The sequence below is a fragment of the Trematomus bernacchii genome, unplaced genomic scaffold (assembly GCF_902827165.1).
Source record: "Trematomus bernacchii unplaced genomic scaffold, fTreBer1.1, whole genome shotgun sequence".
NCBI classification, from domain to species: Eukaryota; Metazoa; Chordata; class Actinopteri; order Perciformes; family Nototheniidae; genus Trematomus; species Trematomus bernacchii.
This window is the reverse complement of record NW_022987876.1, coordinates 2,242,009-2,268,849: the sequence shown is the minus strand read 5'-3', so window position 1 is coordinate 2,268,849 and position 26,841 is coordinate 2,242,009. Positions and strand designations below refer to the sequence as shown.

Genomic DNA, 26,841 nt, shown 5'->3' with positions numbered 1-26,841 from the left:
CTGACCCCAGTTGCTCACAGACCATAAGTATGAGCACACATCGACTTTTCCTTCATTCTGCTTCCATAACAGGGGTCCTCTCCGACTCAGGGCTGAGGCCTGAAGGGGAGGGGTGTGTGTGTGTGTGTGTGTGTGTGTGTGTGTGTGTGTGTGTGTGTGTGTGTGTGTGTGTGTGTGTGTGTGTGTGTGTGTGTGTGTGTGTGTGTGTGTGTGTGTGTGTGTGTGTGTGTGTGTGTGTGTGTGTGTGTGTGTGTGTGTGTGTGTGTGTGTGTGTGTGTGTGTGTGTGTGTGTGTGTGTGTGTGTGTGTTAGGGACTCCAGTTACAGGAGTTGTGCAATGTTTGGACCCTCAACTGGAGACCAATGGGAACTGACCTCCCTGCCCTCTCCCAACTTATCTGCTACTCCTTCCTCCTCTCTTCTGGTCTCTTCTCTTCTCTTCTTTTCGGTCCTGTATTCTATTACAGCAGTAACTTATGCAGTTTTAATGAGATAAAGGTCAAACTATCACGACTCTCAGGCTACAAAACAGGTATCTTCATAGAGAGATATTTCAAATTGGGACCCTCATCCAAGCCTCAGGACTACGTTTTTATTTAAAAAGTAATAATATCAACCTTGTCAAGTCAGTGTAAACTTTCAAAGATTAAAAATACTATCCTTTTACTTTGTTATTGCCCTCTATACTGGTTATTTTTGCAATAAAACACAATTCAAATGATCAGGAATAACATATTATATTTGTATTTTCATGTTTTACATTTTGATAAAAAAAATCTTGTAATTTGCAGATTCAATTCTGTATTTTGATCAACTATTAAAAAGTAAGATATTATTTACATAAGTCCTCGCTGTGTCTCTAATATCAGGGGACTGCCTCGTGACGACTGCCTTCAAGAGTATTCCTCATAGAAACATGCCAAACATAAAACCAAGTTTTGGTGCCATGTCCAGATATGTCTGGCAGCTCCAGTAGAGTTTGTTGGCAAGAAGTGTGTTAATGCTTCAGATGGTGAGGGGTTGCTGCTGTCACCTCCATCGCCTCCAATGTAAACAACACAAAGGCTGCAACACTCTATCCAATAAAAGCCCAAAATGTCCAGGAAACACATTATCGACTTAACAACTCCAAAAACGCTGACACGTCGAAACCTTTATCAGGGATGAATGGGGCGCCATGTTGCAGCAGCATCACCAAGGACTGAACATCTTCAGGGGCAGCAAGTCATTTATCTTCTAAAGCCCCGGCCACACGAGGACGATAACGGTCGTATCTGCTACAGTTCACTATCAGATAGACGGTTCGGCCACACGAGGCCGACATGGAAACGCAGATAACGATAACGGGTCCCAAGGTGGGTAGATCTGGGGACGCAACGCTCTGGGGGGGCAAACGGCTCCGTGATTACGCCCTATACAATCATTTCCTGATAACGATGAATTAATAGCCCCGCCTCTCCCCACCTCTCCTGCTCTGAGATCAGCTGCTGGGCTGTCAGAAGAGGGGGAGGAAAAGAGAGGCTCCATTTATTATTCTTATATTATTATATAGAGTCGTTATCAATTTGTTTTAAAGCTCAATAAATAACAAAGAAGACCTCTGACCGGCACTTTTCTAATTTTGTCGGGAAGATTTAAACTTTAACGGACATGTTGACCGGCGAAAAAAAATCTAACTGAAACTCTGCCGCACGGTCCCCTCGTCCCTTGGAAGAGGCGGAGAGGTGGGTGTTTGTCATCTGCTGGTGGACTTGTGTCAAAATAATCTTTCAGATGCCATAAAATCAATTGAGATGAATATCCTTCCACTACGACTGAATCCATGCTTTTAAACAGAAAGTTAGGATTCAGCTGCTGCAAAGAGAAATAACAATACTTTTAAATAATCTCACAGAAGTAGATCAAATCTGGAGCCAAACATTTATCTTCATCTGCATTTCTGATGGAAACACTGAAAGGTGTGTGTGTGTGTCAATGTGTGTGTTTCTTCCACAGGGTTTTTTGGAACTGTTTTAGGAAATTGCTGCGTGAGCGTTCATGGGTGTGGGAACAACGAGACATGAACCACGTACATATGTGCATGTGTGTGTGTGAATGGAGTGAGGCTGAGTGGGGCAATCCCCCCTCCCCCCACCCCAAATACACACACACACACACACACACACACACACACACACACACACACACACACACACACACACACACACACACACACACCACACACAGGGCCGGGGGTGTTGGAGAGGCAGCAGTGACAGAGAGGAGAGCTCTGACCCAGATAGTCTCTGTCCCACCCTCTCTCTCTCACACGCTGAAAGAAATAAGCTCAGTGAGAGTTTTCATTTCCAATGAGTCTTCATATAATTTAAATCAGCTGGTTATGGGTTTGATTATTCTAGAAATGTCTGTCAGAAAATAGTGTGGACAAAAATCTGGCGATATAATATGTATGATGATGACACAGGGGTTCAATATACGGTAGATACTGTAAGCAAGGTGATACTTATTGCAATGTTTCTAAATCAGATACTGTGTTTTGAGAATCGATACAGAACCACTAAACTTTATATTACGGTACTTTAGCGTCGACCTGTGATCCCAGGGTCTAATGGCGCATTTCCACTACAGCGCGGTTTAAGCGTGCCGTGCCGTGCCCGGCCCGTTTTTGGTTGCGTTTCCACTAGGCGTAGTTCCGGCTAGCGGGTACTTTTTCACAGTTTTTCTGGCTCTCCAAAATCGAGGTTCTTTCCGGGCCAACAACCGGGCTGAGTATGCTACACGAGAGAGAGAATCGCTGGCAAGAGGGCTACAACTACAACAAGATTAACATATTTGACCGTGATTTAATTGTAATACACGTTTCAAAATGATGCCGAAGTAACAACATACTGATACCGGTTAGTAAAAACCATGAATTAATGCTTTGACAAGTCTGCAGACAGACGGCAGGCGAAACACCTTTTAAAATGCGTGTTTTCTGAATGGAGATTGGCTAAGCTAACGCAATATATGCTCCGACCGTCCACACTCACAACAACGGCCTACAGACATAAATAAACCAGTGACTGTATTCGCCATGACACAGGCAGTCTGTGGTTTGTACTTGTTTAACTTTTCTCTAGTTTCTGAACAGATATGAGGAGCTGTGAGCTCTGAGTACTAACAGCTAACGGCTGATGACGTTGGTTTTGTGTTTCTCATTGAAGATGACGTCAGGGCTCCGCCTACACTGCGTTACTATAGTTACTACCCCAGTTCCTAAACTGTAATGGAAATGCAGCAGAAAGTGAGCCTGGCCTAACAAGGCCTAACGAGGCCTAGCCATACCGTAATAAGCCGAGCGAGGCCCTGCAGTGGAAAAGCGCCATAAGAGTACTTCAACAGCTAGCTGGGAACAAAAATTCTCTGTCTTGCAAACATTTTTTCACCGTAACCCTTTTAAACTGGTTTCCAGAGTGCATAAATATTTGAATATTGGGAAAACGTAAAGGTCACCTGTCCTCCAATATGATGCAAAAATGGTTTGTTTTAGCCTTCTGCCACTGAGGGAAGACCCCCTCAAAAAGTCTCTCTACTGATGACAACATTTGAGGTCACAGTCTCAGATTAAAGTAAAGCAACAATTATCGAGTCTGTCTTTCTGTGGTTTACAGATGTTTATGATCACTCACATCATGTTTTAATATACTTGATCACCCAATACATGTGTTGTCAGTCTCTGCTGTCAGTGCTCTGGTGTAAAAATGATGAAGACATAAAACAGGCCTTTACAGACACACAACACTTGAAGTCTATGTTAACCTTTATTTGTATCAGTGTATTCCTTTATGTCTGAATACCCTTTATGTTTGGACAGCTCTCCTCCTGTCAGGTCTCCATCTCTTCTGTCTTTCTATCTACTTTTCTGAGATTAATGTATTTGAATGCATGGTCCACATGCAGATGTATTGTTTTATTCTAGATCATATTTCAGAGATAGTTGCAAGGGTTTGAATCCCAGAGCAGGACACAGACAGTGAATGCCCCCCCCCCCTCCACAGTAACAGACTGCTTGTTGTGAGCGGGTGTGAATGTGTGGCCCGTGAGAGGATGAAGCAGAGTGTTCAGTTCACGCTCAGTGAGTCTCAGTGGGTAAAAATAGATTTTTCAAATGTGGAGATGATCGGCCTGTTTGAGGCTCAGAGAAAGATCCTCTAGTGGACGGCTGCAGAACAACACTACAATAGTTAGGAACTGTGTTCCCTGTGTGTAGTTGAAATTTACAGTATTTTTGGAACTTTAAGTATATTTGGAACTTTAAGTATATTTGGAACTTTAAGTATATTTGGATCTCGAAGTATTTTTGGAACTTTAACGGACCGTCCACACAGCAGCGTTAAAAAAATCTTGAAACGCCCATTCACTTTGAATGGGGTGACGTCACTTTCCCTCACTTTTCGCCGAACTGCATTGTGGGCAGGCGAGCGGAGATTTTCAGGATTTTCAGGATTCAAAGTTGAACAATGTTCAACTTTTGAGGCTGAGGTGGAAGCGTCAGCCAATCAAATCCCGTGTATGCAAATCTGACCGTTCAAGCTCTAGCCAATCAAACGGCGTGTAAGCTGGGAGTGACATCATTTCCTCATATTCCAAAAAATGGAGGAGAAATTAGCGGTAGGGAATCACCCGGTGCTTTATGACCAGTCCCTATTTACCTACCGGGATACAAACCGGAGGAGCCAGGCATGGAGGGAGGTGGCAGAGACAGTGGTAGGTTTTCGCCTGTTTGGGGAGTTTATATCCAGTTTACTTCAAACTGTTTTGCTTCGTATGTCGGGGGCGGGAGATTCATGTGATTGGTTGTTGGTGCCTTGCTCGCAAAAAATCCCCAAGCTTCAGATACGCCCACCTCCAAGATTTTTTTAACGCTGCTGTGTGGACGGTCCGTAAGTATATTTGGAACTTTAAGTATTTTTGGAACTTTAAGTATTTTTTGAATTTACGTTATTTTTGGAACTTTAAGTATTTTTGGATCTCTAAGTATTTTTGGAACTTTAAGTATATTTGGAACTTTAAGTATATTTGGAACTTTAAGTATTTTTGGATCTCTAAGTATTTTTTGAATTTACGTTATTTTTGGAACTTTAAGTATTTTTGGATCTTTGGACCCTTTCCATACATTTTAAGACCTCATCACCACTTGGAGTTTTAACCGGTTACATTGGCGACACAACCATTTGGCGTAAACGGAGCTTCGCGCGCTATCAAGCAGTGAGCGTGCGATGTCCTGTTCAGATGACGTCAGATCCAACGGGATGCCATAAATAAACTACACAGAATCACACTACACACCTACGCAATGATTACATTCAGGCACACTTTAGAATACAACCTCTTTGGACCATTCATATACTTATTGAAAACTAGCTACAAAATGTAATACCTTGGAAAATGCCGTTCAATACTTTTTAATAGCCTTAATTTTCGCTAAATTGATTTATCAACTTTTAATACTTGTTAAGACCCCGCGGACACCCTGTGGAAGAAAATATTGGGTTTGTGGCAGTTTCTCAGTTTTGGAATGGAAAAAATATAGAAATAAATACATACAAAATAGAATTAAAATATATATGTATAGGTTAAAATAAAAACATGTATACAATATAAAATCAAATAAAAACATTTATATAAATATAGCAGGATAATAAATATATCATATACAACTAAATAAAATAGAGATATTTTAAATAAAAAAAGAAAAGAAAATATATATGTCAAACTTAATGTAAAATAAAATAAAATAATGTCATGGACACAAGAAGTAATCGTCAAAATATCCAATTAAAAATGTAATAAAACATTGAATAAGAATACTTACAAAAAGTAAGTCTGTCTGTCTGTCTGTCCTCTGTCTCTCCCTCTCTCTCTCTCTCTCTCTCTCTCTCTCTCTCTCTCTCTCTCTCTCTCTCCTCTCTCTCTCTCTCTCTCTCTCTCTCTCTCTCGTCTCTCTCTCTCTCTCTCTCTCTCTCTCCCCTCCTCCCCCACCCTCACTTCCTGTGGCGGGATCAGAGGCAGGGTCGTCACACCCACCCCACCCTTTTTATTCCTGGAACTTAACAGTGGGACCCCTGCTCTCCTCTCTCTCTCACACACACACACACACACACACACACACACACACACACACACACACACACACACACACACACACACACACACACACACACACACACACACACACACGCACACACACACACACACACACACACACACCTCGCTGTAGTCCTTCCCCTTGACTGCCTTTTTGCTAGCAGATGTGGATCAAGTTGGATTTGCAAGAGCTTCTCAGTGTTTGCTTCTTACTGTTTCCTGGGTGTGGTTTTTTATCCGGCAGAAAGTTCAGACGACTTAACATTTCAATTTGGTGTGTTTTTCCTGTGATCTACTGCTTACATATCTCCGTCTGAACTCCACCTAGCCTGAGCTCCACATTAGATCTAAACAAACGCTGAGGAATTATTCCCAAATCCTCTTGGATCCAGGTCTGCCTACAGCACTTTATTCCCCCAATACAGAAATATGTGGAGCAGATTATTCTGGACTGTGTAAACAAGATACTCAACGTGTCGAAATGTCTTTATTAGGTTTCTGAATCTGAAATGGTTGCTGCCTTTCGCAACGGATAAGATCAAACATGGAGAACATCAAACTCTTGACCGGCTGCAGGTTTGACAGTCTTTAAAAAGTTTGCAGCTTCTTCAAAGCCGCTGCTGGAGTTTTGCCCTTGATCTGTGCCGTTTTCTTCCAGCAGACAAAAACAAATCCTCCCTCCTGAAGACTGTCTGACTCACCTAAAAATGTCAACAATGACGCTCTTCCAACTAAAAGACGCGCTTCGTATCATGCCTAACTGTCAAACACTAAGTCTGGTTTATTCTACATTTGCAAAACATCCCAGCAGAGGCTCTATTATGCTTCTTGGTGTTTCCCTTTACTGTAGTGTGGTATATAGGTTTTTGGGAATGTAAATTATCTGCAAAGGCTAAAATCCCTGTGTTCCCTGCAGAGGGCGTTTCAAATTGTCTCCGTTGGGTACATTTACATCTTGATGAGACATTAACAGGAGGTGATGAGGATGTCTGATAGATGATGGGGAGATATTTGTATTCATGTTACCTCCTCAGTATTGAGAGTGCAGGTTCAACATGAAAGGCAGAGAAAAGAGGCCAATCACAGAGGAAAACATATGCTAATGAGAACAGTTTGGAAACCAATCCCCTAAAAACTGATCTGAAAGAAAGGAAACATTTCAGAAGAAGGAATATATTTTACAGGAGGTTCAGAGTTGTTCTCTGCACATCCTGTTCCATTCTTGGAATCCACAGACTTCAACATGTTTCACTCATGCAGCTAACATTTGCATATAGCCACATGTGTTACGGGAGTGCTGCATACGCTTCCTGTACTGTCACTCAGTGATGTAAAAAGTACTTAAGTAAAAGTAACATTTAAAATACTCTGGTTCAAGTTAATGTCCAGCATACAATGTCTTACTTAAGTACAAAAATATGAGCATCAAAACATACTCAAAGTACCAAAAGTAAAGAAAATTGTTATTGAAAATGGCCCTTCATATTAAGGGTTATTGATGCATTAATGTGTTCATCACAAAGGAGCATCTAATTTGACTTACTTTATAAACTGCTGCTGGATATCTTAACCAATAATTACACCAACAAATGTGTATTAATTAGTGATTTATATTTTGTTTGAGTTAATAATCTGTATCTGTAAAGTAACTAGGGTTGCAAAGGGGCGGAACATTTCCGGTAAATTTCCATGGGAAGTTAAGCTGGGGAATTTTGGAAATATTCCATATTTGAAATAAATAAATACATTTAAGTTTTCCGCACTCTCGCGGGAATATCTCCGTGAGCTAGCTTAAGTTTCACTTTCCATTGCATGATATAGCCCAGCGCAACACCTTCGTCACACATGTTGCCACTTGTTTGTACCATTTTCAGGCGATTTGTAATCTGTTCTAGAAAAACAATGTGTTTTTGGATATTTGGGGAGTTAGGTGGTCCGCGAGTGTTTTTTTTATTGGTTAAGTGGTCCTTGGTATGAAAAAGTTTGAGAAACACTGTCCTAGATGAATACATTTGTATGTGATATTTGCAATTTAAAAATTAAATAAATATATTACCCCATAATATCATCAAAACTTACTTCACTTTGTGTAGTCCACAGGCTCAAATGTGTGGCTTCATTTGTCTTGTGCTTTGGGCTCAAAAGTGTGATCCAGTCTTCTAGAAATCATGTGTGCATGTGATGGAGGAATGCACAGTGCCTGTAGGGGGTGTGGTCTCAATAGCCATGCAGTAAGCAATGTGCTATGTAGATGTGATGGAGGAATGGCATGGATATTCAAGTGTACTTGAATGGCATCTGTTTGTTTTAGTCAAGATTATGCTAAAATATACTTTCCCCAACTATATTTAAGTTCCCTATGAAGAGCCAACCTTCAGTTTATTCCCATAAATTCCCGTTAAATCCCGTGGAAAGTTTCCATCTTTGAAAATTCCCGGAATTTTGCAACCCTAAAAGTAACTTAAGTACAGTTGGAGTAAACTTTATCACATTAGACTACTGGTCTCTCTATACACATCATCTTAACTCTGTATACAGGAATCTTATTTAATTGATTGTATGTAAAGTAAAAGTAGTATTTACATTACATTTATTTAGCCGATGCTTAAAGGTGGGGTAGGTAAGTTTGAGAAACCCACTCGAGATACACTTTTTGTTATATTCCATGGAATGCTCTTAACATCCTGATAGCAATGAATATCTGAAGTGCTTTGACAACAAATCCATAATAAATATCATCTGTGGAAGCTGTAGTACTGTAAAAAGCACGACCAATCATCTGAGCCGGCCCGGCTAAAATAACTGGATGGCCTACCTGCCTGTCAGCCTTCCATCGGGGCACAAACTTATCTCGTGCCCTCATTGGTCATGTGCGCGTTCGTGTGTGTTGGAGGAGGGGCTCTGTAAGGAAGTGGCAGATTTTTTCCGGTTGTGTATTTTCAAATTCTAGCGATCTCGAGCCGGTTTCTCAAACTTACCTACCCTACCTTTAAAGTGCATGTACTTCCTTATAACAGGAAATCCACACCTTGCAAGACTTAATAATTTATGACCATTTCAAATCAACTGTGGTTGGAATTCATCTTGGTGTGTAAATAAAATAAATCAATAGATTCAGTATCTTTAGCTGCAATGCATTGTGGTCCGTTTTCTGCTCCTGTTGTCATAGAAATGGGATGTAGGTCTGGTCTCAGAATAATGGCACATTTCCTAAACCTGATGTTATGCCCATTTGCTCAGATAGCAACATCTGCTCTTGAATTCATTTGTAGCTATTGTTGTTTGTTGTTGGTCCCACAAGAGGCCACACAATAAATGAGGGGATACTCTGATATATTTAAGGGGGGTTGTTTGTAATTTGAGATCCCGGTTGCCGGTTGGGGGGAAGGTGTGGCATGGAGCTGCTTTTACCTTTGTTTAGAGACACAGAGGGGGCTCTGTCCCACCACAATGGGGCTGAGAGACCAGCATGTGTCCTCTGTGTGTGTGTGTGTGTGTGTGTGTGTGTGTGTGTGTGTGTGTGTGTGTGTGTGTGTGTGTGTGTGTGTGTGTGTGTGTGTGTGTGTGTGTGTGTGTGTGTGTGCGCGTGTGCGTGTGTGTGTGTGTGTGTGTGTGTGTGTGTGTGTGTGTGGGAGGGGTGGAGTTGCAGCCACACCCATACTGATTGGCTGAGGCCACACCTCACTGTGGAATCCATTGCTGGGTCACATGTAGGCCTGCAACAGTCTCTCTGAAGAGGATAGAGAATACAGTCAGAACATGGATTAAAGCTCTTGTTAAAGTCACTGGATTTAACCTCAAGGCTTCTCTCAGCACTGGATTTGATATAAAGAAGGAATATCAGCTTTGTGACAATGTTGATTACCAAAGTCTGGAGTACAGTAAGTCATTTGTTTATTTTGCCATACTGAAGGAACTTTGGATGCTTTAAAACTAGAATTGCCCTCTAAGGCCAATTCAATGGTCCTGGTTTGTCCTATTTCCTGTTGAGAAACCGTTTGATGTTGGTGTTACGACTTCATTACCTTCAAGTCGTAAATGTGGAAACAACACGGATGCTACAAAGAAGATATTTTGTCGCTATTGCTCAGAGTGCTTTGATATCCGCTTCATAATTGTTGTCGCCTACTTAGGTGTGGTTCAAGGGAGTTTTCTCAGTACCAAGTTAGATTTGTCTGAAGATGCAACACAAATGATCTGCCTGGCAATGTACACGAAAGGTAGACATAGTTTGTGTATTGGAGGAGTAATATACTGAATGCTAAAGGTACTCTTTAATTGAATAATGTACGCAATCTACTAATCTGCCATTTGATTTGGACTTAATTCCCAGAGGCACGTGGTAGCAAAGGTGTTTACTGTATCTCCCACGATAAGCAGTGTTCTGAGTGCAGACAGGAAGTTCTTTTTTATATTTACTGTGAGAAAGACAGAAAAGCTGTGAAGACATTTCACCATCACTTCCTGTCTGTATCTTGCTCACACAGGAAGTCATGATCAGTAGTGAGTTTGCTGGATTGGTCAGTGTCACGTTGTGCTTCAGTGTGATTAGGTTTAGACACACATCCAGATATTTCTGCTGGTGTTTGTTCATGTCAGTTTCACAACATCAGCTCTTAGACGTCACTAAACTCAGAGGAAGTGCACATCTCACAGAGTCAGGTTTCTTTTTTAAAACCACATTTCTGAAAAAAAAAAAAGCTTCCACTGAAACGCTGCCTGTAACCACATTCACATCTGCAACAGCTGAGCTTGAAGAGGAAGAAAAAAAATCAGAAGGGAAGTCATCTGTTTTACAACTTCCACAAGACCAGAGCAGCAGTTTTTAACTGTAGGTCACGACCCTCGGTTTCAGTCTGTCTGCCGAGGAGAACACAAGACATAGACCTGATTTCATATCTCAGGTGTGAGGTTAGGTATGGCTTCCTAACCCTGCTATTGTCTTCGTGTTCCCCCCCCTTACTTTGGTGTTCTCGGTCAAAGGTCCTGTTTTAACTGCTATTACATTAACACAAAAACCATTAATCATCACCACATGTCATTGAACACCCTTTCAAACTGTACATTGTATCAGACTACTGGTAGACATTAACAACTGCAGTTAATATACAAAGAACAGACACTGAACATGTATTGCGTGTGCCAGGTGTGATCCATGTGGGGGGATGGGCACATAAAGGGGGGGGGGGACACATCTAGAGTGTGTGTGTGTGTGTTTTATCTGATCTGGATGGTTACTAATTCCTTTTCTTGATGGCGGTCATGTTTGACCTGGAACACCATGGGTGTTTCAAAGTTGACCAAATCATCCAAAATGCAATGAAAGTGTTGATCAGCAATTCTCTATGTTCAAATGTCTACTGTGAAGGATATCATGAAGCCTTAATGCAATGGAATGTAAAACAAAAAAGTAATGATTGATGAAAGTAGTAAATCGGTCAGATTTGACCCGAACACAACAGGAGGGTTAAAGAAAAAATGTAGTCAAAATATGGAAATTACACCATCATTCAAGTAATTCTGCAGCGTCAAATTTCCTCGATAAGCCACATATTCAAGTTGAACAGACGGATCTTGAACAGAAGATTTGATTTTCAGATCATTTAAATACTATTTTGGCTCTCCAGAAAGCTTGCTCTTCTTTACACTCTTCTTTACATGATATATTCTGTTGTTAATCAAAATGCTGGTCATTTTTTACAAACTCTATTCATAGTACAGAATATGTTCCCACGGCTAGAATCACCGCCTGATGACAATCTGTTTCAAAACCACAGGCAGATTGTAACAGTGTGTGGATTTTATAAAATAATCCTCACTTTCTTTGGATTCCTTTGATCCAGCAACTGTAATAATTGTTTGGGATTTTGGTTATTGTAGTTATGTAATAGTTGATTGCCTACCCTACACCCTCTTTATATATTATATTTAGCCTGAACGGGAAATACTGTACCGTTCTCAGTGTTCTGTATAAGTACAGAGACCCAAGCATCTAATACATTGTCAGTGTAAAGCACACATTGATTCTTTATGATAGAAATGATGGACATTGTTAACCTACCTCTTAACAATTCATTTTGCAATTAGCTAATTCTAAGACACAATCTTACATTGAATTTGGTCTGAAAAAGGAAGTGGACATGGAGGGAAAATGGAGACAGAAAAGGCAGAGAAGGGGTGTGTGCATTTCTAGAAGTGTGTGTGTGTTGAGTCCCTCTGCCTCGGCACTCCCCACCTCTCTCTCTCTCTCTCGCTCTTCATGCATGTGTGTCTCTCTCTCTCTCGGCTTCCAGAAAAGGGTGTGTCCGCCTGCCTGCACTGAAAGGGAGGGAGGGGTCAGTTCACGGCTACTCCTCCCTGCTCTCCCTCTCGCTCTCTGTTATTTCTCGTTCGCTCTCATTCCCTCACTGGCAGCCTCAGGATTAGGCCTTTTGTCTCTCTCTCTCTGTGCCTTTCATTTTCTATCTTTTTTTAAAAGCAGAATGTGTGTGTGTTTTTACCCCCCTCTTCTGGCAGATTTTTGAGAAGAAGGGTTTTCATTTAGCCATCTTTTAGCACAGAGGTAAAGCTTGTAGACTCTAGCATTTCCTGTCTCTCCTACCTGTCTTCAAACCCTTTAGCCTCCTTCCACCCTCTCCTCTGGCCTGGAAGTTTGGGCTTTTCTTCACATTGTTCTCACCCTTCCTTCTCCTGTTTTTCTCTGCCATGTTTTCCCCAACCCCCTCCTCTACCTTCTCCTTCCTCTGTGGATCATGGACCCCTCTCACCTTGTTTCTTCTTCTCCTCCTCTAGTGCCAGTCAACTCCTAAGCAGAAGAAGAGTGCCGCCGGCGGCCAGAGGAAGCAGAGGAGCCCGAGGAGCAACCTGAAGAAACAACAACCATCAGCATCACCACCGCCACCGGAGGAGGAGGAGGAGGAGGTCAAGCAGGAGGAAGAGGAGGAGCCGGCCACCAGGCCTCGGCCGCAAGAGGAGGAAGTGGGCGAGGAAGTGGCGACACGCTCTGTGAAGGCGGAGGAGGAAGAGGAGGAGGTGACAGTCATGCCCTCGGTACAGATCAAACCAGAGCCGGAGGAGATGGAGTGCACGGTGAGGAGGGGGAGGGATGTGATTGGCTGATAGATTAGAGGAGGGTGGACAGATAGATGGAGGAGGGTGTGGCTGATAAGACGTGTGTGATCATGTCAGGTTAAACACTGGACACTGGAGGAGGATTTATTTATGTGTGAGTGATGAAGCAGCAGGGTGATAAAATACAATACAGGAAGTCCATTCTGAGTGACAGATGTGTTTGATGCACTACAGTCACATCCATTAGATTAGATACACTTGATTTATTCCACATTGGGACTTGTTTGGTCACAGCAGCGTGTAAACAAGGCATTGCACATGCATTGAAATAGAAAACACAAAAAATACACTTCAAAATAGATAGATACTTTATTTAGATACATTATTTGGTCACAGCAGCATTTTGACTGTCAATGTACAATTATTTCAACATTTCTTAAATAAATATCTTAAATATCAGTGACAGAAACACAGTGTACTATATACATTAACATGTTGTGCACAGCAGCTTTTAGTTACAAGTAAAATACTTCCTGTGAGGTAGTGTATGTAGGCTACAACACAAGGAAATAAACATGAATAGAAAATATATAAACATGCCAACAGTGAACGTTATATATCTATTGAGTACGTCTTAATCGAATACACAACGTAAATATACAGAATAAGTGAGGAATGTGCACTTAATTAAACAATGAGAAATTGCATCAGGTTATATTTCTTTATGTCGGATGAACCCTTTAGTTGCAGTTCATTTGAATGAGGCGGGCTTTTCCCCGTGCAGCGTTGTGTGTGTGTGAACACAGCCAGACTGATCTGACACTGATCAGCTTTAAGTCGCTTAAGATGTCTGATGAACCTCCACACCCTGACCGTCCATGATCAACTCTGTTAAACACTTCTAGGCTTTAGAGAAGCATGAACACAGGTCTAGAAACTAACTGCACATAACAGTGGTCGTACTAATATACCATCAGCATCCGACATGGGATTACAATTATATTTTAAACACATCTTCAGGTCTTTCACATTCACAGCAGTGGGTAAAACATAAAATATTCTGATTTCAAAAAGGACAACAGAAGACAAAGTGGAACACCATACAGAAACAGAGCTTGCCGGTTATCATTAACTCTTGTGCAAATAGTACTCATATGTGACCTCATGCAACCCAGTGGACATCGCTTCTTGCCATTCATTCCAACTACGTTTAACTGTGCTCAAAATCACTCTCAATCAGAGAAGTTTAGACAGTAAATACGTCTGAAAAGGGCCTAAAAAAACAGGGTTTCTTTCTGACAATCTCTGCTGAAATAATGTGTGCATTAAGGCCTGGCATGATGAGCACAGTGTGCAGCTCTCCTCCTCTCTTAAGCCCCAAAGAAAAGGGCGTTGTCACATCTGATTGGCCGGGAGGGGAAATGCTAAGCTGCTCTCGATTCCTAATTAGCAGCAAACAGGTGATCTGAATCGGCTCCGATCAGCTCAGGGAACATGACGACGTTCAGCTGAAATGAATGCACAGGGAAATGCCTGAGATTAAAGCATTGCTATACTAAAGTTAAGATATTAACAGTGACCTCTTTTCCGTCTTTTAAATGTAAAACATTCTCAAAGTTGATGGTAGAATGTGAGTTGTGGCATTAACGGAGACCAAATACAGAGCAAATATCCCATACATGTGTTCTTTCAGAGCCCAGAGAGGAAATTGTCAAGCTATATACCATCAGTTGTTTTTTGTGAGTTGATATGAATGTAACTGAGTGTGGTAAATAGGCAGAAAACATGCTTCTCATATCAATGGCAGACTGATCAAATTAAACAAATCCAAATAATATTATATCAGACTTCATGCTATTTGCAAATACCGTTTCATTGTCGATACAAATGATATGATATTGTGAGGAAACCTGTGATTTACAGACTTCTTTGCATTGTCCAGTTAATTATTTCCCCCATTAATAATCTATCAAATGTGGGAAAAATAATGAAAAATGGATGCCGCCGTTTCCCGGAGCCGAGGATGATGTCTGTAAATAGGTCTGCTGGTCTGTTAGGCACACATTGGAGAAGCTAAAACAAGATAATAATGACTAGTTTGCTTGATCAATTATCAATCCATTAGACCCAATTTGAAGTTTGTACAATGGACAGACCAGTATTACATCTCTGGAAAGTGAAGGAGAGCCTTTGAGCAAAGCATTCAACCCCTCACAGCTACAGCTCGCTGGATGAATAAATGGATGAAACGTGAAACAGGGTACATAAAGATTACAGGTATTTAAAGATCATGTTGAGTCTTTTCTTGGAAAGTGAGGAAGCAGGAGGCACAGGTTGTCCTGACGATGGCTGCAAATGATAAATGGATGCATAAAAAACGTACAAAGTGATAAAAACACACTTTACAAATGTAATTGCAGCGTGTTGACATTTGCAGTTGTGCATTAGAAGCAGCGGAGATGACCTTTTGTTTGTTTTAATCCTGAGTGAGGGAGAGCATCAGGAGGACGAGTATGAAAGGAGCAGTGAGGCGGGTCAGAGGTCACAGCAGAGCCCTGACACTGTGGGTGTTTCTCAATCTCGAGGATATTGGCTTCCAAGCCAATATTTCAAGGATGCTACGTCATCGAGTGGCGCAGCAGGACCGTTCCAATGTCCAGCATACTTGGAATTCTACCGAGGCCTCGTCCTTGGTTTGGGGGAAATTTCGAGGCTGCACATGTGTAGACTCTGCGGTCTTAAAATCCCCACAATGCTTTGCGCACGGACCAATTTCCCCAAATCTGTGGCGGAAAATGTAAGGCGGGGCCTCTCATATGACGCACACCTGCACACTTGCTAGCCTGTTCCACTCTTCGTTTTCCGAATGCCAGGAAGGATTCTTGCCTCGCTTCTGAAGCAAGTGACTCGGAAGACACAGGAATAACACTTTATATAAGTTATTAAAGGGCGCATGTCATGCTTTTCTGGTTATTACCCGTCCCCTTGTGTGTTATGAAGCTTCTGCATGTAAACGGTCTGCAGAGTCACAAACCCTCAAAGTACACCCTGTAGCGAGTAAAACTCTAACACAGAGAAGACCTGTCTATGCTGCCCCAGAACGCCTCGTTGGACATTTCTCATTTTCCATAGTTTTGCTTCCTGGGTTCTGTGACGTGTGAACACCCAAATCAACAACAAATGACCGGATTGGCCCAAATGGACCAATCCGCGGAGCACCTCACACACCAGGATCCCTTGGCTAACTAACAGGGAGTCCCATTGACTTGCATAGAGCTCCCTGAACGCTGGTAATAGACGAGTTGGGATGGTGGAGAAATGCTCTCCGCAGACCCATTCTCACAGCGTTATAAACCTTTTTCTTACTCAGTATCAAGCCACACTTATTGTTTTTACTTCGACTGTGAGTGTTTGTATGTGCTCGGGATGAGTTTAGCTTGTTCTCGCTGTATCGCCGACCCGGAAACCTGTCCGCTCCTAGCAGCAACGAGCCTCGCAACGTCCCGACCAATCAGAGCACCCTGGGCTCACAGGGAGGGGGGGGGCAGGAGCTCCAACAAGGCGTTTAGGACAGAGAGTGAATACACATACTATACAGAGATGCTGTATGAGAAACCAATGTGAGTTTGGAACATTGAACAATATAAATCTATTCTAGTAGACCTCAACAATGGAAATATGATCAGTAGAAATGGCCATGACATGGGACCTTTAAGTCTACACTGCTTATATAGACCCATTGTGTTAGTCAACGTCGATATGTATACGTTCGTCATATCTTAGCTGGTTATTTTCAGTCTTTTTTTGGCAGATTTACTCAAAATTGCACATTTGCAGCCATTGCAGGTGCATTTTGGACTTATGGAAATGTGTGGATCTTTTTTAGTTATCTATTTTAATACCTTGCATTTTTTTTGACAGACACTTCTTTCTGGGGGAACTCACATAAAGTGCACCTAAGGACATTATTACATTACTGAATACTTCGTCTTGATAATGACATAATGTGCATGTTGTTGTTACCTGATGTTCCCAATAATTACTGATGCTCATACCAGCACATTCATAACTTAATCGTTGTTGTTGATTTGGGTTTGTCCATTATTAAAGGTGGGGTAGGTAAGTTTGAGAAACCGGCTCGAGATCGCTAGAATTTGAACATACACAACCGGAGAAAATCTGCCACTTCCTCACAGAGCCTCTCCTCCAACACACACGAACGCGCACATGACCAATGAGGGCACGAGATAAGTTTGTGCACAGATGGAAGGCTGACAGGCAGGTAGGCCATCCAGTTATTTTAGCCGGGCCGGCTCAGATGATTGGTCGTGCTTTTTACAGTACTACAGCTTCCACAGATGATATTTTTTTATGTATTTGTTGTCAAAGCATTTAATATATTCATTGCTATCGGGATGTTAAGAGCATTCCATGGAATATAACAACAAGTGTATCTCGAGCCGGTTTCTCAAACTTACCTACCCCACCTTTAAGAGGCCTGCGAATCACATTGATAATGATAGGAGGTTCCAGTCCTTTGTCTTACATTATATTTAATGTGGATTAGACCTATTAGAATTTTTAAATATCTATAATTAGACGTTGAGATTATCTTGTCTACCGCATGACTTCTGAAAGGCAAAAGGATGGGACATAATTACTCGTAACAGCCCATATTTGTGTTTGTCTTCCTGCTGGTTGCTGTTATTCATTGCGAGGGACACATTTATTATTAGTGATTATAATTCTGAATGAATGTAATCATAAGCAATAAAAGTTTTGGGAGTGTTTGTGTGTTGGATGGCAGGCGTGTTGCTACACCTTTTTGACGTTTCTGTAGCGTGAGTTTGATGGATGCCCGTGAACTCCAGGTTTAATTCGAGACAGATAAGGTTATAGAATAAAGAGAGTGAGAGGTAATGACAAGCCGAAGCCTGTCAGAGTCACATGCTCGCAGCGGCAACCATTAAAACCCAGCCTACATACTGAGGAAAGGGTGTGTCAGGCACAAAGAGAGGAATCTGCAGGAGGTGTAAAATAAAAAAAGCAGAGCGGGAAGAGAAAGAGAAACAATTTGAAGCGAGGACACAGATAAGGGAAAAGTGCAGATGGAGAGAGACGAGATTGTAGGGAAGGGGCAGAGGGTGTGGACAGTTAGATAAGCAAAGGCTGCACGCATTCTGTATTTGCTTCTCTTAGCAAGGAGATGCTAACAGAGGCTAGCTGCTAACATTGGTTTTTAATTGGGAAATCTAAAAGGCTGTTTTGTTGAAACTGAAATGTCAGTGGGGAGATGTTTTATTTCTGTAGCTACACAATCAGTTGAAACAGTTGAATATCGGGTCTTTAGGAGATTGACTTGGCCATGCGAACACACACATCAAATCTGGTTCCCGTTCTCCATGCTAATACTTTAGCATCTACTTTGTGGATTGTTTTCAAATGCATGGTTATGGTTGTGGTCAGACTCAGTCTCCAAGGTGTATATATAGCTGTTATCAATATATTTGATCTTCAGTTTTCACTTTGTTAGCATCCTATTGAGAGTTTTCATTTCAAGTGGTCAACCTTGTATTGCTTTTTGGTTGTTTTTGGTGACAAGCCAATCAGCAACTAGTTAGATGAAAAACTGTGATTTTGGTTTGTTTTGCTTTCAATTAAAGGTGGGGTAGGTAAGTTTGAGAAACCGGCTCGAGATACACTTGTTGTTATATTCCATGGAATGCTCTTCCATCCCGATAGCAATGAATATCTGAAGTGCTTTGACAAAAAATAAATAAAAAAATGTCATCTGTGGAAGCTGTAGTACTGTAAAAAGCACGACCAATCATCTGAGCCGGCCCGGCTAAAATAACTGGATGGCCTACCTGCCTGTCAGCCTTCCATCTGTGCACAAACTTATCTCGTGCCCTCATTGGTCATGTGCACGTTCGTGTGTGTTGGAGGAGGGGCTCTGTAAGGAAGTGGCAGATTTCTTCCGGCTGTGTATTTTCAAATTCTAGCGCACTCGAGCTGGTTTCTCAAACTTACCTACCCTACCTTTAATTGGTCAGAAAGTCTAAAAACAAAGACGTTCTGACCTTTTAAATGTGTTAACAACTTTGCATATTATCCTGGTTTCACATATAATGCTAGGTTTACTTTATCACTCATTTCCTCAGCTGATGTTTTTATTTTGCTGAGCAATTCTTTTAAGCTGCTCTTATCTACCTGTACCTGCCCAGGCTTGTGCCAAAGGTCACGATACACTACCTGCTCAGTCATCATCTACGACAAATATGTTTCCATGATCACAGTGTTCGTGCTTTTCTGAGGTTATAAATCTGCTCTCACCAGTGAGTCCAGTTATACCAACACGAAAATCACACGTCGCCTCTGGTTCTTTGAAAGCTAGATTTGTGTTTCAGTACAACTAATTACACAGTGCAAGCTTTAATAAAACAGTGATCGTGCTTTTCAGAGATGATGGGAAATGCTCTGGGTCATTGTGCTCCAAAACGTCTTTGCATACTTGTAAAATGGGTCATGCATAAATCACGATAATAACCCTAACACACCCAATTTACCTAATCCAAGTACATTTTCTCTTACACAACAAAAAATACCAGAACCCCACGAATAAATGAATTTCCATCATGGCCGCACAGTTTTTTGTTTTCTTTTTAAGTATTTTTCTAGTATTTTTAATAATCAAATTAGCTTTATTTACCGTTATATATTAACATACTTTACATACACCATGTAAAGTGTGTCTCAAATGTTCAAAATACACTGCTTGTTTATGCCCGTTAATGGAAATACTTCCCAAAAGCCTTTACAATTATTGATATTTTGTCTTCACATGCTAAATGTATTGGGAGAAGGGTTGCTTTTCTTTAGGTGTCTTAAATGTTTGCCCTGTTAAAATGTATTTTTTCTTATTTTGTGCAAGGGACCATATGTGTTGTATGCCGTAGTGATTGTCAAGCCCCCTGAGGGAAATGTGTGCTATTGGGCTATATACATCAAATTGAATGCCCTCGACTTGACAATTTGAAATGAAACATCCAATGAAAAATATATTCATTTGCTGCTTTGAAGGTTATTTGCCATGTTTCCATTGATCCGGTTATTTCTTTTTCATTGATCGTCTCAGTTGATCATTTATTTAGCTGGACAGAAGACATAACTGCCAAATAATGTACAGAAAGTGTAACACCAAGATGGAGTGTGAGGGTTGGGTCATATAACTCGACCCCACAAACACCTGCTGAGAGAAAAATAAACTCCTGATGGCTATTTAAAAAAAAAAACATCTTGTATTTCAGTGAAAAAGCAGAATTCTCGTGAGGCTGCGAGGGGCTGAGGAGATGGGGGAGGGGGCTAGTGAAGCCTTATATGTGTGTGGCATGGTGTGGTTTAGGTTAGTGAAGGGTGGGGGCTGGGTGGAGCACTATTGCGTAAGGCGTCATTAAGCAGAGGGTGTGTGTGTTGGTGTGTGTGTGCGTGGACCACACCTCTGTCTGCCTCGCACAGAGGGGAGTGGAGTTTCCTGTCCAAAGATAAAGTCAGCAGGAAGTATGTCCTCCTGGTTTTCGCTCCTCTGGGAGACACGCGAACGCCTCACATCCTACTTAATGCTACCTCTGTTAACTCGGAGTCATTGTTAGCACTTCAGTTCTGTTTCGTTTGCGTCATCAAACACAATGACACTGACAAGACAAAAGGAAAAGTAAAACAAAAGATTTATGCTGGTTCAACTGGAAAATAAGACTCATGGTTTCATCTCTGTAGAATTAGGTGGAGCCTACATTTTAAAATAAACGGGTTTTCCCTTTCCTGTAGTGTGTTATATAGGTGTTGGTGCATGTCAATGGTCTGCAAAGGCTTAAATCCCCGTGTTCCCTCCAAAGAGAGTTTTTCTCCCACTCCCCCCTGGGTCAGACGCCTCCATACCCACCCCCTTCTATTGGCTAGCGTTCCCACACATTGTACGTGATAGGCTAAGGGGCGGGACATCTCTACCAATCACAACATAGTAAGCTAACCAATCAGAGCAGACTGGGCTCTGGTTTCAGACAGAGGGTGAACAGAGGCGCTGCAGCACAGGCAGTATGAGATAATGGAGTGTATTTGTGTTGAAGGCAGAAGAGCTTGATATGTTTGGTACAGTTGAACGATACACACATGGCCACTGAGCAGTATGCAGTGAAGGGCCTTGCTCAAGTGCAGATGGAAGTTGGTTGTTGTAAATGGACATTTGGTTTATATAAGTGTCATAAATTAGGATGTCAGCACAAGGTCAAAGGTCATTTTGCAGACTTGTTAGACTTTTCTGCAACATGTACACTTCCTCTCTTTATTCACTATCTCTTTCTCTCGTTGTACACACACACACACACACACACACACACACACACACACACACACACACACACACCTTTACCTCTCCCCTCTCTCCCCTTCTCAATGGTTCTTCTTCTACTTTCAAACTCTTACACTTGACTCTCTCTCTCTCGACCTAATAGGATATGTCGAGGGAGGCTCTGCTTCCGCTCGCCCGGTCGCCATGGCAACCACGGCTCTGGCGGGAGTTGTCGAAAAAGACTGTGTAGCCTGACCCCTCCCCCCCCTCCTCCTTCCTCACTCCTCCTCTTCCTCCTCCACCTTTCCAAACCAGCCTGCCTCCCTGCCCCCTCCTCTCTCTCTCTTTCTAACCCACTGCTTCAGCCAAAGGCACACACACACACACACACACACACACACACACACACACACACACACACACACACACACACACACACACACACACACACACACACACACACACACACACACACACTGAATACCTGCCAGCATAGCACAGTGAATAGCCCTGCCTATAATCTCTCTCTCTCTTTCCCTCCCTGTCATATACACACACAAATACACAATGAGGCCCTGTGTGCTTGTGTGTGTGTGTGTGTGTGTGTGTGTGTGTCTGTGTGCGTTTCACTGATGTATGCACATAAACAAGTCAGTTGTCCTCCAGCAAACAGGAGCACTCATGCACAAAGACAGGACACAACACACACACATACACTGTCACACACATGTACACACACTCTATTACTCTACTTCCCATGTGTGTGTGTGTGTGTGTGTATGTGAGCGACCATGAGACATGAGAGGTTAGAGGCCTATTTGCTGTGCTTTTGCCAGGAGGGCTTGTGTGTGTGTGTGTGTGTGTGTGTGTGTGTGTGTGTGTGTGTGTGTGTGTGTGTGTGTGTGTGTGTGTGTGTGTGTGTGTGTGTGTGTGTGTGTGTGTGTGTGTGTGTGTGTGTGTGTGTGTGTGGTGTGTGTGTGTGTGTGTGTGTGTGTGTGTGTGTGTGTGTGTGTGTGTGTGTGTGTGTGTGTGTGTGTGTGTGTGTGTGTGTGTGTGTGTGTGTGTGTGTGTGTGTGTGGTCCATTCAGAGGTCTGCACATTCACAATTTTGAGATGCAGAGATGGGGGGGGGGGGGGGATTTAAAGGATGCAGTGCAGATATTGGTCTGATGCAGCTCCCTCTGCTGGTGCAGGATGATGATGTCATTGTTGGCAGCCCACTTCCTTCCCAGAGTGCAGCTTCCTGGAAGTAAAAAACAGCAGCTCTGATTGGCATAGGAAAGAGATAGGTATGTGTGTGTAAGAAGTGTTGACAATCCATCAGTCGCACTCACTTCATGCTGTGATTGGTCAGGAATGCACAGCCAAGGTTTGAACTTGTGTCTCATGCTCAACGTAAACATAATGGTGACATTTGATTAGGTGATGTCATGGAGGGAAAAGAGGTGGTGGTGACACCTTGGATTTCTTTGGGCCTGCATATTTCATTCCTTTATTGCATTGGGACTACATATCAGACGACCCTCACCTTTTAAACTATACGTAAAGAACTTCCTCATATATTTCTGGCACGATGTGTATATTTTCTATATGTAAACCATTTCCGATATACTAGTTTTTGCGTTAACGGGCACTTCGATCACTAAGCACTTGCAGAAGCAAAGCTCTAAAGAATCACAGGAGGTAGCCATCATGCATTGTCCAATGTAAATTCATTGCCTGTTTAAAACTCATTAGTGTCCTGTCTCTTGCTGCACTAAATTCATGCTAATTCCACGTTTACTCAAACAGCCACAAATGGCCGATTGCAAGGTGTTCTTTATTTCTTTCTTCCCTTCTCAAAGCATTTAAATTGTAGCTTTGTCATCTGACATAAGCAGCAAAAATGTTTCTATTAAGCAGTAACTTAGCCTGGTTAGCTATCAAATAAGGATGGTATTAAACAAAGGGACATGTCTGCATTGTGGTGAGATAAAATGTTGCAACACAATCAGACTGTCCCTAATTGAAGCTGATGGGTTGCGGGTGTGAAAATCAATGGATGGGTCAATAGACTCCTCTCAATGAACGATGTTTTTGTAGCTGTTTTGTTACTTTTGTAATTGGATTTATACCTTTTAATTATAGGAGGCGTGTGGTGCAGTGGGTTGTGCGTTGGTGTTCGGATCAGGTTTTGCCTCTTTTAAGGACATCAAACATGTCAACGCTTGAATACAAGACATGGCTATGGACTTATAATTAGGTTATTATACGTTGAAAGGCATTTAAATTGTACCATTTCCCCCTTGTCATTTGTCTGAGAGTGTTATATATTGTTTTGGGACTATTTAGTAGTTAGGGTTAGATTCGTTTTTAGTTGGAGGTGTTTTCTAGGGTTAGGGTTGGAGGCGTGTGGAGCAGTGGGTTGTGCGTTGGTGTTGGGATCAGGGGGGCACAGGTTCAAACCCCACTGCAGTCAGCATGTCGTTGTGTCCCTGAGACACTTCACCCCAAATTGCTCCTGTGGGGATTGTCCACAGTATTGAGTATGTAAGTCGCTTTGGATAAAAGCGTCTAACATGTAATGTAATGTAATGTAATTATTGCTTAGTTGTTAGTAGACCCCAATGAATGACTTGGTTATCAATGATGTTTTATCCACAGAGCAATGAGAGCCTTCCTTTATTTCTTTGACATTTGAAAAGAGAGGAAACTGTTTGTCGCACCACAAAAGAGGTCACGCTTCAAGTACTGGACGTAGGAGACGTTCTACAAGAATTGCTTCATATCTTGTGTTTGAGTGTTTTTGAGGCGTTAACTGAGGACTTTGTCAAACTGAAATGACCTGTGAACTATATTGAGGCTCTTTTCTTCTACGCCTACACCTTCTCTACTGTATTGTACAACTGGATGCAACAAGTTCAGGAATTTTTTCTAAGGTAACCAAGCCTGCTGAGAAACAGGAAATTACTCATTAAGCCAGTTAAGAAAGGAGTTATTGGGCACACCAAGAATGTAGATAGTTAAACACAATAGAACATACATCTGAACATTTAATGAAATAATGTTGCCTCTAAAATGCCTTTGATTTGTTTCAGCATCTTATTTACAACCTTGATCACATATAAGGAGTCAGTGGACTTTAGAGTGAATGGATGGGGCGTTGCAACACAAGCAGACAGGTTTTAAACAAGCCCAGTTCTACTTATTTAGAATAGAAAACAAAAGTAAACAGCGGTAGCATCTACATGTGTTTGTTTTTGGCTAAATGTTCCACATTCCTGTGAAGCGTTATCTAGTAAAACATGTTCATAATGAAAAACTATGAAGATGACGCTCAGTTTGTTGACAGATTTCTTCCTGTGTCCCGACTCCCGAAGCAAAGTAGTGTAGAACATACCCTATAGAACTTTACCTCTTACTACTAAAGGCATTTGGTTAATTATTCTGCAGATTTAGGTGTTGGACCGTACCAACAAAACAAATCCAGAATCTCCCAGAAGTCCTTATTCCCACTTTACTGTTTGTTCTTTATCATCTAAGCACTTGCAGTGAATGTTCTGGATCATTAGCAGCTCACGGCTCAATCAGACATTACAAAGACTATTTCACAGTTTCATGTCCCGTCCGAATGATTTCAGACATTTGTGTTCTCGCATACAGCTTTGTTGGGTAAGCAAAGATATGTTCAGGGTTGCATTGCATGCGTGAAGCGGGCTAAGGTTACTAAGCACCCGGGGAATCAACACTGGCTCCTGGTGTTAGGTAACATCAGGCTGAGAGTCTCAGTGAGCTGCTCTGGGATCAGCCTGCTAACAGGTGGGTGAGCCGGAGAGGAGTTAGCTGCAGGATGGGGCCGGTTGGAGCTTCTTTGGGTGGGTCAGGCTGTGAGGGGTGTGTGTGTGTGTGTGTGTGTGTGTGTGTGTGTGTGTGTGTGTGTGTGTGTGTGTGTGTGTGTGTGGTGTGTGTGTGTGTGTGTGTGTGTGTGTGTGTGTGTGTGTGTGTGTGTGTGTGTGTGTGTGTGTGTGTGTGTGTGTGTGTGTGTGTGTGTGTGTGTGTGTGTGTGTTGTGTGGGGGTGTGGGGGTGTGTGTAGTAGGGCGGGGCTGCATGCGTCTCAGTTAATATCTCCCCCAGCTGTTGTTTTTTTGCTCTGTGTCTTCATCATCCATATCTGCCTTCACACTCCACTCCTCAGGCATTAATACACACACACACACACACACACACACACACACACACACACACACACACACACACACACACACACACATCTATATACCACATGCACTGACAAATCACACATTTGCCTCCCAAAAATCTGAATTAAGCAGTGTTGAGGACTTTCTCCCTTCCTCCTATCTCCCTCTTCTCCCATCCTCCCTTCACCTTTTACACATAGTCACATTATTGTCCATGTAACCTGGGGCTGTATTGATTCTCCTTGTAGAAAGACATCTGTGACAATGACTGCAAAGCCTATCAATTCTATGTTTTTGATGATGTATGATGTATCTGGGGGCCTGAGGGAATTTCTTTAAATTTGGCACAAAGCTGGACTCAAATATGAACCGATCTTTGTCATAAATCAAGAATGAACACGCTAATGATGACAATGTTTGCACCATATATACAGTCTATGGTTTGCACAAACATTTTATTAGTAATACAAGTTACTCAATGTCTTTCTGTGTGTAGATCTCTCCACCAAAGTTGTTTAACCCTTGTGTTGTGTTCAAAAGCTGTTACCGTTCATGATTTATTTCAGTCCAAAACACACACAAAAAATGACTATCATCCAATATTGTTTTAACTACATCATAACTAACTTATTATGCATTAATAACCATACAATCCTGTTGTTATTGTATTCTATGGCCCAAAACACATTACACCACATATTGCACATGTGCATGTGTGTGTTCAGGTTCACGTGTTAGTGTCATATTCTTTGAGAAAGGTTGAGTTCCCGTGGGGGGAGGGGGGCAGAGGGAGGGGAGACCAGGTGTGTGTTGCAAAACAATATTGTTACAGTGGATGAAGGGGGCGGGGCTGGGGTGTCTAAAGTCAAAGATGGATCTTGATTGGACCAAATTTGACCCAAAGTGACCCAAAACAATTCTGCTGGGTCTCCCCAGACCCCAACACCAAATTATACACTTTTTTTTTTAGAGACCTTCAGACTTGGCTAAAATGGTCAAAATCAGATTTGTAGTGTTTATATAGCTGTTGTGGAGGATATCATGAAGCCTTGTTCAGATACAAAAAACTAGAGCGTAGTTATTATATCATTTTAACTTGTAACGAGTCACGGGAGACCC

The 26,841-nt window shown here is 42.0% G+C and overlaps 1 protein-coding gene across 4 annotated transcripts in view; it reads left to right on the top strand.

The window, feature by feature from the left end:
* The window catches only part of klf8 (Kruppel-like factor 8), a 71,507-nt gene that overhangs the window by 27,224 nt on the left and 17,442 nt on the right, over positions 1–26,841 (top strand). For 2 of the 4 annotated variants that reach the window (XM_034113976.1, XM_034113974.1), the window contains exon 2: positions 12,921–13,217. In XM_034113976.1, the coding sequence (XP_033969867.1) occupies positions 12,921–13,217 (297 nt within the window). Of the gene's footprint in view, positions 1–9,840; positions 10,010–12,513; positions 12,691–12,920; positions 13,218–26,841 lie in introns of those variants that run through there. The other 2 variants (XM_034113975.1, XM_034113977.1) reach the window with 2 other exon arrangements.